Source organism: Lasioglossum baleicum, chromosome 14, assembly GCF_051020765.1.
Source record: "Lasioglossum baleicum chromosome 14, iyLasBale1, whole genome shotgun sequence".
Lineage (NCBI taxonomy): Eukaryota > Metazoa > Arthropoda > Insecta > Hymenoptera > Halictidae > Lasioglossum > Lasioglossum baleicum.
Window position 1 is genome coordinate 2,774,502 of NC_134942.1, and position 14,707 is coordinate 2,789,208.

A 14,707-nucleotide genomic window follows, 5' to 3' on the forward strand; every position below is an offset into this window, starting at 1 on the left:
GGGGAAGAATTTCAAAAATGAGTTCCCTCGCATTACAGTAGCCAATCAATAGTAGTACGCATTTCTGTTAATTATTCGTTTAGATCTTTATATTAATCGTTTTCGTTGACACACTACGGATTCTAAAATGATGAGTAAACTTCTGTGACAAAAACAAAACTACCGTGAATCCATTATAAACATGAGCTTCATGATCCACAAGTCTAGTATAATCAATAGACTGCGGATCATCATGCGAATTCAAGAGTTTTTTCCTCTAATAACTCCAATAAGCTGAAGATAATTGTTTTCATGTTTTATATTTCACCAACTGATTTTTATTGCAACTGTATAAAACCCGCAGTCTAGTATACAATATAATCAGTCAGCAAACCCCCACTCACCCCACCGACGAAACAATGCAATCATCGAGCCTATCTCTGTCGGCTGTCCCTTTATCTCGGCCACAAAGGGCGTGTTCGGGGGTGTTCGTACGGCAAACTCGTCTTCTGGGAGATATAATTTAACAAATCCTTCGAACCGGGATTCGTTATTCCGTTGATATCGTCGGTTGTCGGTGGAACTGTCATCCTCGGTAGGGCGACGACCATTGTTGTCCGGGACAATACTAAAACATGTCGTAAAACATTAGTAAGATTACGCACAAGATTCTTTATTAAATATGTAAATTTATTGCTAAAACCACAGCATAACATCGAGTATAAAGCTAGATATATTTTCTGAAACACGCGTGCTATTCTCTGGTCTTCGACTAATTTGATTTTGACTAGTTATGTTCAGTATTACGAGGCCCTCTAATACAAGACTTTCTTCAAATATTAACCCTTTGCACTCGAAGCAATTTTCATTCGAAAATCAAAATCATTTCTTTCAAACCAGATCATTTTTATTCCTTGTAATCTTTTTTACATTGTGCACATGAAATTTAACCAGTTTTCTCGCGTGTAACAGTTGAGCTTTTCACAATTTATAGAAAACAGACGAATTTAATAATATTAAAACTGTTTCGAATAATGGTGTAGCAATTTTTACTGGCGCCTCAGAGTCGCCATTCGAGTGCAAAGGGGTAACAATTTGTCCCAACTTTTCAAGTGAAATTTTCAACGTTGATTCGTGTTTCCAAAAAACTGCCAAAAAGTACTTCTCTCATCTTTTGCACAATGCTTCCGGGTACATTGAACTTTGAGTAGCAATCACTTTTATTTGCCCGAGTCGAAGAAGATGGCCGAAACGTGGCGCGTTGCTCTCGAGATGTATCTCCGATGACTCGATAAAACAATGTTCCGAACAAAAGTTGATCGATAATTCTCCAAAAATCAATTGCGATAATAAATTTAGCTGAAAAGTGGTGTTTATGTGATAAGAAAAAGAGACCAGTTGTTTCAATTAATCGATATACCTTCGTGTGTCCTCTTCGGAAACGTTCGAAGGGTCTTAGGTCGAGAACGGATTAGTTTAGAAGTTATTAATTTTCTGCCGACTACCATAGCAGTTCGAATAGTGTGCGGCGATGCAATCTCGCCGCGGGGTGACTATAAAAATATCGTAAAAGCGAGGAGAGCTCCGGTGTCGACAATGAACGCGGCAATCATCGGTCGTGCGTGCTCGCGATATCGTATTCATCGTTTTATGCCAGCAATATATATTCGCCGAGGCCTTAGTCGCGCGGCGCGGCAAGATGGGTCTCGACACGCGTTTTGTCCGGATTTTTCATGAACCCCCGGGCCCCCGACTATTCATTCATGGAAAGATGGGGAACAGGTTCTACGGGCAACCGAAATGTCCGAGGGCCCCCGAGAGGATTCGAGAGAGAGTGAGAGAGAGAGAGAGAGAGACTCACGGACACGGCCGTAATAAAGCCATTAAGAGCGGAATTCCACGAAGCCGCTCTTAAATTTGCAGAGAGTTCGCTCCAGCGCAGGTGCGCGTCCTTCAACCACCGTGCATGAGGAATTATTATCGAACAAAGACATTCCCCGAGCACTCTGGACCACCCCTATCGATCGATCGATCACCAACGGTCGAGATAATTCGCGCAACGACTTCTGCGCTCTGCGATTCTTTCGCGCGAGAACGTCTTCGAAATGAACGCTGAACGAGTGGGCTCTATTAAAGTCCACGCGTAAATGATCGATCGTATGGCCAAAAGGAAAAAATAACATCATTTAGAAGCTTTTAACCTCTCCGTACTGCATTTCGCTCGCAAACCGTTGCCCGTGTTTGAAATCGCTTCGAATCAATCGTCTTTCTTTTGGTTAAATGTCTCCGGTTGTTTTTCGTGTTTTATTTTACCTTAAATTCATTTTACTTTCATTTGATCGTTCGGTAAGCTGTACACCCCTTGAATCCCTTTATTTTGTCATTACTAGATTTCTATGGAAAGGAAAAATTGTTTGCAACATTAGAATCGAACTAGAAGTTCCATTCTTCCTTTTATAATTGTAACAAATTGAATCCAACACGTCGACGTTTTTGAATTCCTTCAATTCACAAGTTAATTTACACATTTCTGTTGAAAATGATCTTCGTCTCTGCTGAAGAATTTCTTCTTGATGGACTTTCTTGGTCTTGCCGAGATCCGTCCTCGCTTCACCCTCGCCATTTCCGTTTTTACGCGTTTCATTCTTCATTATTCTATCTCGAGTCCTTCTCTTTTCATCTTTTCTTGGGCTTCCTTCGGGCTTTGCTTTGCTCTTGGCCGGCCTTTTTCAAGCCACCACTTCTCGTATTCCATTTTTCTTCTTTCTTAGAAGCTCTCGTTTAATTTCTCTTCTTCTGCTCGCCTCATTTTACTACACCTTTTTGCCTCGCCTCGGTATAGTCTTCAGCATTTACCGGCGTCTTATCCTTTTGCTATCCTACCTTTTCCCATCTGGGCTCAAAGAGGCGTTTCTCGGAATTCCTGGCTCCTTAAAATCGAGCTTTCACAGTGCCAAACCTGGCAGACTTCAATCAAAAGTTTAAAAAAAAATCTATTCTTTGAAGTGCAAATATGAACTAGCATTATCATACTGTACATCATCTTTATTATAGCTGATGCTGCTGAATAATCTTGCAATTTCTTTGGGAAAATGTTGCCAAATAAAACTAAATAAAATAACAGACTTCAAACCAGACAGTTTCAAACAATTTATTCTTCTATGTGTTCGACCTTTTGAAAAATGTTTTATTAGCAAACGGTCCATCCAAAATCCATCATCCAGGCCAGGTCATCTTGACGATCCTCGATCCTCATTCCAGACTGCCCTAAAAGCAGGTCAGCTAACTACACCACTGTCTGACGATTTAGCAGATCGGCCAGCGCCGACGAGTAACCAGTTAACAGAGGCGTTAGAAAGTCCCAGTTCGCAGTTTTTCAGCGAGAACCGTTAAAGAGCCTGGGTTCGGGGCCTCTAAGACAAGTCCTCGCGAGGCCTGGCCTAATTGCTCGGGCCCAAGGTGACAAAAGCTTTCACGCTCGAACTTCTAATCAAAAGGGAAACGACGGCCTGTTGTGTTTGCTGTCGGTAACCTTTGGACTTCTGGGCCCCCTGTTCTCCGATATCAGCGAGGCTCAAACGCCGTAAATCTGGTCCCTGCGAACCGGGGACCCTTTTCGGAATCTACCTGCGAGTTTCTATTAGCGGATTCCTCGGGGATCTAACGTTTTCTTTGGTTTCGACCAAGAGAATCGTTACGAACGTGGTCCAGCAATTTTTAAATAACTCTTCCTCTATTAGCCAATTAATCCTTGACGCTAGGTTAGGCTATGGAGACTAGGTACGACAAAATGAACACCTTGTACTTATATTAGTCCAGTTAGACTTAGAACTAATTTTTAGTTTCAGGGAATTTTCATCGTGCGACGTTGGAAAAATGTTTTTGGGTCTCCATCGAGAACAATATTAATCTCATTATCATAAAAGAGGAGCAACTTGAAGAATCTTGGAATATCTCGTCCTCTATCCGTCGCGTCTACCGCATTTCCGGTTTCGAAAAATCGAACTTTAGTGGTACAATATGGCCAGTTGAAAATGCAAACGCAATTTCGATTGGATCGTAACTACCAGACAAAGGACAAAGAACATTGCGGCGGGACTTCGTTGGTCGTCGAAACGACTTTTGTTGTGTTAAAACGACTCATTGTCAGACGGATCTATTCAATATCTGTTTACGATAGCGGGGAGCATGTTTTACTACTACTAGCACCTCTCGAGGAGACATTTTGTACTCGAGCTTGAACCTGAAACTTTTAACCCTTCGGTGAGAGAGGGGTTGGATGGAACTGGGAAAACCGGATTATCCGTTTTCGTTATGCTTTCCCTGGTTGGATCGTGTGAACGAATTCTGGGAAAAAATATCTATCACTTTATACCGATCTGGAGCGATGTTAGAGAATTTTTTCAAATTTTTTCGCCCGTGTCGTTCCTTGCGAAAAAATATTCAAAAGTCTAGACACAGACGAGCTTTATTTCTTGCAGCAGTCAAGCTTACTTTCTTCTTCTTTGTGACGTAGCTATGCATCTTGAAAAAAGGAATGTTTACAGTGTTGTTAATGAACTAGAACAATTCTATGAATCGCTTTATAGAAATAATAAATTGTAGGTCCTGTGTTTGATCTTGACCATAACATGTGATTGTGTAAGGAAGTTAATTACATGGCAGTAAATGTACAATAAATAGTGAAACTAATTGTTTAACTCCTTGCTTGAGGCATCGAAGAGAATCTACTAAACGTTAAAAAGCCATAAAGAGAAATAAAATTGTATTTTGTTGCGGACAATTAACCATGGGAGAATATTTAAGGGAGTATAATGTATTATACAATTGTGTTTTCTCGTCGTGGGCACCTCGTTCTAACCATCGTTCGCGACCTTTTTGTTTCCAGAGTACAAATTCTCGATGTACACGCCGAGCATGATCGCGGCTGCGAGCGTCGCGGCGGCTCTTCATGGTCTCGATTGGACTGGGAAGAGTGGTTACGGGCTGGCCGGCCTCCTCGACGAGCTTACTCGCATCACGGCTATCGAACAGGTTTGTCCTCTTGATATTATTACCAGGCGCTCCTTTAAAAACCCTAGTGAAAGATGCTGGTGTCAAGGAATAGGTTTAATCGTACCCTGCGATTCGCACCCGGTTTACGTAAGCAGGTTTCACCCAGGATTTTCTCCAACCTGCATCTCAAGTATTATACCAGTGTGGTAGAAGATCTTCCTTTTCAAAAACAATATTTTATCATTGCTTCTTTTTGGTCTATCTTCCTGTGGTCTATTTATGTCCATATAAATGAAGGATGATTTACAAAATGAAACTTCATTTCCGATCCTGTTTATTCGCGTGCAGTCGGTGTACAACATTTGTTCAGTGATAAGAGAGAGAGGGAAAGATATATTCATGGAGTTAGAGGTTAATCCTCGACCTCGAGATCGATGATGTTTCCCACGAGTGACTGGTCGCTGTTGGGAAGCGTCGACGGTCCCGAGATCATGAATGAGAATGCAGGTGGCTAGACAGAGTTCCTCGGAAGAGCTTCCTGCTTCTAAATACATGCGGCCCAGCGCAAAATATTGCGCTCGGCAGGCCGTGGACCCCATGCCGAGCCATTCACGCGTGCACTTTATTCGCGCGTCGCTGCATTATGAATGTATAGTCTGTATAATAGTCTGCTGCTCTCTGCTCTCTGCTCTCTCTCTCTCCGCCCTCTCCGTCCCGTCTTTTTTCTCTCTTCCTCGCTCTTGTGAACATGTGCCCGACACCTGCTACGGCTCCTCATCTGGACTTTTTGCGCGACGTCTTGGCTGGATTCACGAATGAGCCCTCTTCGTATCTGTCTCTGGCGAGATCCCCTTCAATGGTGAGGACGCATTCAATGACTTTCATCGGGTCCTCTTCGTTCCGCCGAAATGACTCCGCTTCGTTCGCACTTTCACGGCCACGCATTTCATTGTCGAATCGATCCTCACTCTCAGCCAGAGATGTCGGAAGAAACAATAGGCCGGTCAAGATCAATTTTCTTTTGAAATATTTTACAATGCTCGCACAAGGGCTCTCGACGACCAAACTTGAATTGAATTCTTTCTGAACGATTTCTGAATTGCAGGACGATCTTAAAATTTTTGTCATTCAAAGATTAGGGTACATTTGGGACCTTCGTACAAGTTCAAAGTTCATGTTCTTATAGTAGACCCCTTGCCGTATTTTTTAGCGAGTCACACGGAGATTTTAAGCATAGTCTAACAAACATGAATGTTAAGCCTTTCTTTTTAAATTAAATAAAATTTGATTCGTTTGTTATCAATATGTAAGCAAGCTTTAATATGAACATAGCCATACAGAAAATATAAATTTTCTTCTCTCTTCTACGAGATTTTTGGGGACAAAGACTGTTACTAAAGTGTAAAGAAAATGATACTGCAAGGGGTTAAAGCCAGAATAGCCTCCTGAACACAAGATTGAGTGCCAGGAAGATGTTTGTCATTAAAATATCAGGGTACATTCGTGACCACCTAGCAAGCTAAAACTTTAGATGATAAATTTTAGCATTCCCTTACAAAACAATGAATATTTTGAAAGTTGAAGCCCAGAATAGTTCGTCAAATAGAAGACTGACTGTCAGGAAGGACACCTAGCACTGACCTGGTATTTCGAATTGCAGGATTACCTTCAAGGCTGCCTGGAGCAGATCGAGGAGATGGTGTCGCAGGCGCACGTGGACGCGGAGGCGGCAGCCGCGCATCAGGTGGTGAGCAGCGGCGGGCCAGTGACGGGGGGACAGCAAAGGCCTCTGGGGGACGAGATGACCAGCCAGGAGAAGATCCTGGAACACGAAAAGGCGGGCACGCCGACCGATGTGAGGGACGTCCATTTTTGAGAGACGCCGCTGAGGGAAACTCTGGCCAGGGTGACTCTCTGCTGAGCCTAGAGGCCGGGGATGAACGTTTAGCCAGCAGCGACGACGACGACGACGACGACGCTGAAGAAACCCACGGCCACGAAGAGGATCAAGCTAAACAATGAGAAGAGGACGGACAACGCGTTGAACTCGAGCGAAACGAAACGCAAGACGACAGACTCCTGAAAACAATGTAGCTCGAAACGAACAGAGTAAAGCTCGATATCCATCGTGAATCGTCGGCACACACAAACAGAATTTTTGGTTTCCCGCAGCGGAAGGAAGAGAGAAAAGCACAGTCGATGAGAGAGAAAGGAGACCGTCGATATTTTGTTAGTTCCGTGATCCCGAAGATCCACTCCGTGGAGTCCAACGAGAAAACAGTTCATCTGCACCACGGGACCCGCGTGTTACGTTTATTTTTTTTGTTTATTATTATTTTTTTTTAAATCCGAGGGTCTAGAGACGATCGTAGTCCTCGCGGCGAGAGTTTTTAGTTGAAAAAGGGAGGAAGAGAGAGAGAGAGAGAGAGACAGTTGTGTTCGGTAGATTAGTTTTACTCGAGAGAGGAGCATTCGCAGCGTTCTGGATCGATCATGGTCCCCGTCGGATCGATATATGTATTTCTACGCGCTGGATCTCGTTGTTATTTAGTTATACAATCGAGAGAGAAAGAGAGATCTTGTTTGCAAAACGAAGACGAACCGCTGTCGAAGAATATCTCGAATCCGCCTCGAATCATGACGTACAGATCCCAGGGACTTCTCCCCTTCCTTTTTTAATTTTATGCTCGTTCGACGATGCCGATCGACCGTCGACGGAACACGCTGACGAACACGATTTCTTTGATCGAAGATCGAACTCGAGAACCCCTTCGATTAGGATCAGAGAAATTCGAGAATCGGAGTAATCTTTTGTTCCGGGACACGTTCCGGTCTCTTTTCTGGAAGAAGAGAAACTCGGGATTTTTTCGAGCACGATGAAAAAATGTCAGCGTAATTGCTACCTGTCGTAAATATTGCGACACTCGGGATCAAGTTTTCAGACTTTCACGTTCACGGCGACTTCTCTGTCGGCTTTCCAATGATTTCTTGGGAGAGGGTTGATCGATCGATCGAAGAGAAATCGGTTTTCTGAAGGGAATCAGTGCTGCGGAACATCTGTGCTTTATCAAGGGCGCGTTTATGTTTGTTTCGGTTCCTCAACTGGCCAGGCACACTCTGTGAAACTTCGCCGTTAGAACAAACGATCGCATTTGCTGGGAACAAAATTTTCGAAAGCCTTCGTTAGATGTTTGCCTCTTATTTTGAAAGAAAAACAAAATTTTAGTAGCTTTGTGCGTTAATTCCGTTTTATACTTTACAAGTCGACTGTGGATTTTATGCATTTATGACAAAAGTGCGTAGGTGAAGCATGACACGCGATTTGAGAGTACCACTACGTTATCACCGACTTATCGAAACGATTCAAGAAGGAAACGAATTCTTTGTTTGTTTCCACTAAAGTAAAGATCCGCAGTTTCTTCACAAGTTTCTAGATTTTATCGTGCTGTTTCTCCACTTTGAGAAGGACGCGCAAACATTTAGTAGAATAAGAAGTTCCACAGAGAACGACCTCGCCAGTTGAGTTGGCGAGAGAGCCGAAGAATGGACAAGTAAAAATGGCGCAGCCATTGAAGCACTGCGACAAGAGCAGAAAATCAGTGTTCTCGATGACGATTTCGACGGCAACGAGTAGAACAGTGGCGGCGGAGAGGAAACCGGAAAAGGAGTTGAATGGTGGCGTGCTGTTGGGGGAAGGCAATGCAATACGCTTTACGCATCTATTTCGTAATAGAATTATACACTTAATTTTTAGCCGGACGACTAACGAAACTACCACGCCGAACGCGATCGCGAAACGAGAGGAGAGAAAAAAAGAGAACGTTCCCGATCCCTGGACGAGGGTGGGACAAAAATGTGAGGGGGGATTTACTAAGTTAATTAGTATCCCTCTCCCCTGATAACAGGTGAAATATATACCGGAGCGAAAGACGAGAAAGAGAGGAAGAGACGAGAGGAGGTGCGAGAGAAAATTGTGGAAAATACGAGAAAAAATGCACATAGTCATGTCGAGTCACTTAGTGTTTTGTACATAGGTATACATATGAGGAAAATGAATATATATATATTATTATATATGCACATATATAGATATATATGTATACATATACATATATGCACGGGATATGCGTGCGAGGGCGAGAGAGAATGAGAGAGAGATCGTCGAAAGAGAATGTAAACCGCGAGGTTGTGTGTAAACGAGAATTTGTTAGGGAGAGAGAGCGAGAGAACGAGAGAGGCGTTGTTAGAGGATAGAGAAACGGTAGAGTCCCTTTTTTGTATCTACGCTAATTGTTTATCCAAATAGTTTTTCGCGGGACGGCAATACGCGCGGCCCATCGCTTATTCCAGTCGGTTCCTAAGGTCGGCCGCGACTGGACTTGTACTCTAATCGCGGTGAGTACATGTGTGTTCGTATGTGTGAGGTACCGTATGTGTGTATACTCGCGCGTGTATAAAATTGTGGGAGAAATGGGCGGAGTTGAATGCTTGGAAGCGAAAGCTTGGAAGTCATTTCTTTGACTTGATCATTGAAGATTCAATGATGAGGAGCAAAATTAACACATTTGTGTGTGTTCGAAGCGTCCTATCGCTATGTGCGAGGTCCCAAAACATGTCCAAAGATTCTATGGGACCAAAAATCGACGTAGAGGAAAGCAGATTAGATAGATTGCTCAGTCTGTGCGTTAGAGAAGAGTTAGAAACGAGGTTTTTGGCTGATTAAGATGACAGGCTTTGTGGAGCCTGTCGTTGTTTAATTGCTCGACGTCCATGAAATGGCAAGTGGTTCAAGGTCCGACTTTGTCCTAAATTAATCCCATGAGAACAGTCGAAGATCTAGGCGTGTATCGATCAGCCAAATTCTTCCCGATCGGAGCAATGAACGATTCGCGACAGTCAGTTCTCGAAAACAGCCTCCCAAGCAGTCAGCCTTCGTCAAGTTATCGCGGCTGTACATATGTAGGTAAGCTATACGAGGCGTACATGATTAAGAGTTAAACGCGTAGTCCATGTAAGCGACACGTAACGTTGCAAAGAGACAGAGAAACGAGGAGGAAGCGAGATAGTTAGGCGAGAAGCTTAATCGTGGACGGATCCAGCCGTTTCGGTGCGACGGACTGACGATGTATCCTGTTCTTGGACCTCTTTCGCGAAGCTTCTGCAGGATCTCTGCGATCTTATCTTAATGTTTGATTAATGTTTGATTGTTAACGCTTTCCGAAGCGGCATTCAGAAATTCTCGTATCTCGATAGAAGAAGCGAACGAATCGAAGAATAATTCTCGAGCATTTCAGAGGTCCCTGCGAAGCTTTCGACCCGCGCGAGTATAGTAGGAGGTTCCCGAAAACACAACCAAAAAGATTGCATACGATTGTAGAAGATTGCGAACACTTAGCACCGGACGCAACCGAGCCTCTCGAACCACCGCCGTATAACGCCTATACATTGCTGTAATCGTTTTTAATAATACGTGCGTTTATACTTAAGCCGCTGAATTAATCGTAGAGACGTGTAATACTTCGACCAAGGAAAAATGTAAGACTGAAGCAGCTTCAGTTCTCGCGTAGTGTAATCGAGAGAGGATCGAAAGTGTCGCGGTGGTCGAGGCTCGGCCGTCTAAGGACGTGTTCAGAAAAGATCGAAGTGTACGATCATCCAAAAAAAGAAAAAAAAATGAAAGAAAGAGAAACGAAGCGAAAGAACGGAAGGGAGAGAACGAGAATAATTAACTGTTAGTACTTAAAGAAGCATCAGAGATAGGGTAAAAGATAGGGACGGAGTTTCCGGGGGAGGCCGCGTTCCTCTTCGTCTTTTGCGTCGGAGCCGAAAGAACGTCCAGGAGGAGCGCGGTCTCCTGGCCCGCGAGAGACTCGTATTTCGCATTCCGACTAACAAATGGGGAATAGCCCAGTGCCACAAAGCGAAAATAGTTAGTAAACATACTCTTCAATAACCAAATCTTAGTACAACGTAGAGATCGAAGTAATATAAACCGTATCATCATCCACCGGCCGGGTACGCACGGCTGACCATTTTCTTACTTGTACTACTAGTGCATGCGTACTGTAAACGCGTTCTGCGCACACGCACCTATTTTACACTGTATATTATGTACCTTGAAAAAGCGGGGGACGAGCGAGAGACGGGGCCCACCGACGCGCCCTCGGATGCGAAATGTGAATTCATTTCTGTTTTGATATTGTTCGACGATGCTGGACGACGCTCGCGACGTTTTCGTGATTATCGTCACTGGCATATCCAGTATTTTATCGAATTGAGCCGCGATCCGAGATATTTGATAGCGTTCAACCGTGTTTGATAACGTGCTACTTTCGTTCGATGGAATTCTACGATATTTCCAGTAACATTCAGAGAATACGGTGACATTTACATTATTTTTCGAACATGTTGCATGAACATTTGTTCAATATCTCTTTGTTTCTTGTTCAGTAATCTTTCGGTCTTAACGGTTAGCAATGTCGTTCGATCAACTCCGATGGGAGAGCCTTCCAATTAATTTCTAATCGGTTACAACTAATTTTGCGTTGATTTCGTTATATATTTATATCTATTATTCCTCGTTTGTTTTTTACGTGTTCGATGGTAATATCATTATTAAGCTTGACGTTCGCTTATTTATTTTTGTCTTGTTCTCACGAAGATGCAGATGAGCTTTTCGTTTTTAAATATTTGGCGCCTGCGGAAAGGCGAATATTTTCCTAGATTAATTTAAGAGCTAGAATTCATTTCGATCGAGCAACGATTTTCTCGAATCTCGGACAACCATCAAACTGGAAGAACATGAATGGAAATATTTTTAAGTTCTCGGCGCCGACCATGCGACCCCGTGTCTCCGCCCCCGTTTTAGCTTTGTAAGGACACAACGAGCTTGCGTCACCCTTTCCTTCCTTTCACCGGCCGAACAACAATTGTAACCATCACCAATCGTTACAGCGAGTTTTCATTTGGTCTAGCTCACGCGCTGGACCCGACTTTTCGATTGTTTTCCTCGTTCGATGCGAGTCACTCGATCCATTCGAGCAACCAAGCGACGCCATTGCTCTTCTTTTTACTGCTTCGATCATCCGCGAACAAAATACTCTGTGTTCTTTAGTTTCTCGCCCGAAAGTTCATTTGTTTTTTCCGTTAATCGAGCGCAATCTAGACGATTGTAGATGAATCATTCTGCCGTTACACACTTCGCAAAATGGAAGTGCAATGGCGTGGCGTGGCGCTCAAAATAATCACCCTTTCGATGCCGATCTAAAATATGTTCTCGCGAACAAATTTAACTGAAAATTATTCAGCCCCCGATGAACGGGTTCGGCGTCGAAAGGGTTGAATGCTTTCAATGCTGTCTGAAAGCTCGTGGCAGTCTCCATAAACACGTTCGCTAGCATTAAAGAAGTTGAAATTAATCCTTTCGTGTCGTGTCGAGAATTTATCACATTTATGTAAAATTAAGGGTCTTTCTTGTTTGAATCATTCTAAGGAGTTGAAAATAATGTATTAATATTCCTAAATTCTGTTGATCGTTTTTCTGCTTTGAATTGCACACACACAATTGTATCCTGAATACATAAAATCCGCAGTCTAATTATCAGAAGTTAGTGGAGTTATTTAATGGAAAGCGGTAGCGAACGTATTAGAGAGTAGAATTAACATTTCTTATTGTTGCGAGCTCTCACTGAGACAATGTTAACTCATTACCGACCGATGATTACTGCATAATCTTGAAAAATCTATGGTACATGGCTAAACACTTTTTAGTGGAACCTTCAATAGCACAGCAATTTTCATTGTGAACTGACAAGTCATTCTCAATAACGTTATTTAATAGTTTCATTTAAGATTGTAATGTAATAGAAAATTTCTATGCTTTAAAATCCTATTAATCGGCTTTTCGGTGGGTAAAGTGTTAACAAATGTAGAGTATGATTGATTGAAATTATTACTTAGGAGACCAGCTTCTAAAATTTGGAGATTGTTAGTACAGCTGCCACGACAGCGAAAGCACGAAGCTGATTCACTGCCAATTACGATGAACAAGTGCTCGCATCGCTTTTGTATGTTATTATATATATTTATATATATATATATATATATTTGTTGTATCAGAGTTGTTTTCCCGATTTCCGAAGCAACGCAATAGTAATACCACTGATATACCTCAGGCACCGCATATTATACACCGCTCGGAACAGCATGTTTTTTTTGTATAGTGTTTAAACCAGTCGCAGTTGAAGGAGCAAGTGAAAGAGAAAACATGGAAAAGAAAGAAAGCGCTAGGGAGGCGAGAAGAAAAAATAGATGGAAGAAAAAGACGAAGCAAAACACTTATGCGTTACTTTTTAAACATAGCACGTAAAATAACTTTTTAATCGGTAGGCGCTGGAGGTTGCACCGATATGCGGCTGCAACACGATGCAACGATATTGTACATATCCCCCGTGCGTGGTGCGACGCACAGTCGATTGAAAAATAAAGTATTGGTATTTTATACGGACAAACAATGATACGATTCTTCATTTACCATTCTTTCGTTTTATTCGTTACATCTCAATCACGACCCTTAGCGAACCGTGCAGTTTCCATTCTTATCATAAATTCTATTTATCGAATCATTCAATCTTGTGTCAATCAATATTGTCAAAGTAATGTCACAGATCAGTGCAGACATTGCGCACAGGCATAAGATCAGTATATTAGCGTGTTGGCGGCAACGCGCAGTTAGAAGAGAGTTTCGGGAAGAACGACCGAACACATGTTTGGTTCCTTGACATATTTATGGCAGGTATTTATGGTGTGTGTGGCCGTGAAGCTAATAAACAGCCCCAATCCCATAAACGCAATAAACTAAGAACCGCATAGGGTCCCTCAGGTATCGGTGTTGAACTATTGACTGTCTATTGAAAGCGAGATCTTTAGAAAAGGCAAGCGACCCGACGTCGTGTTGCTAAATAATAATAACATATGGTTCTGAAGGATCTGGCCACGGAGTGGGGAAGGCAATGCCCTTTGGTAAGAGGACTGTGAGGAACCGCGCACGGCACTTGCCCCAGAACTAATAGGACCGAATAGATCGTGTATCTAACAAGTACAGACATTGCATGCAATGCATGGTTCTGGAATACCGACCCTGTAGAAAATGCCCTAGTACGACAGCGGACTCCATCGAAATGCAACACAATAGGTGTGTGCCTCAGGGGAGCTAGATTTTACAGCTGTGATGCCAGAATGAAGTTGGTTTCAACTTCATTTCCCCCTCCAGGCTCTCCACCTTTATCCCCTTCCACTATCCTATTCCACCGTTCAGTCACTATCGCGCACGTGTAACGTGTCTCCCATTCACCTCACTCTGCCTCACTCTAGTCTCATTGCGCAACGTGTCACATATTACTCTGGTCATCAGAGAGAGGGTACTTCTATTCCCCCCGATTCCTTTTCGATTACCCCTGTCTGGTAACACTGTTTTACAGCGTTGTCAGCAGTTGTCAGTCTTTCTGAGTCAGTTACGTATGCAGACGTTTCCGTTGGTGACTCTTGATCCTTCCGGAGAAATGTGTCGAGACAGAGAGCCTGTTCAAGAACAAAGGGATTACTCAAAATCGAAGAATTGCTTAGGTGCTTGCAGCCAACGGAACAACCGAACCCTTTCCACAACGCGGCGACCCGATGGTGAAACAGACATCGACTAGTCCACTGCCCAGATGTAGATACACATGCAGCGATC

At 43.1% G+C, this 14,707-nt stretch overlaps 1 protein-coding gene across 1 annotated transcript in view; it reads left to right on the plus strand.

Annotated features, from left to right (window-relative positions):
• Cycd (cyclin D) overlaps nt 1-13,487 on the plus strand; it is a 63,691-nt gene extending 50,204 nt beyond the window's left edge. Inside the window, exons 4-5 of the mRNA XM_076437691.1 lie at nt 4,868-5,013; nt 6,635-13,487. Coding sequence (XP_076293806.1) covers nt 4,868-5,013; nt 6,635-6,850 — 362 coding nt within the window. The 3' untranslated portion in view covers nt 6,851-13,487. The remainder of the gene's footprint in view (nt 1-4,867; nt 5,014-6,634) is intronic.
• Nucleotides 13,488-14,707: the final 1,220 nt, after the last annotated feature.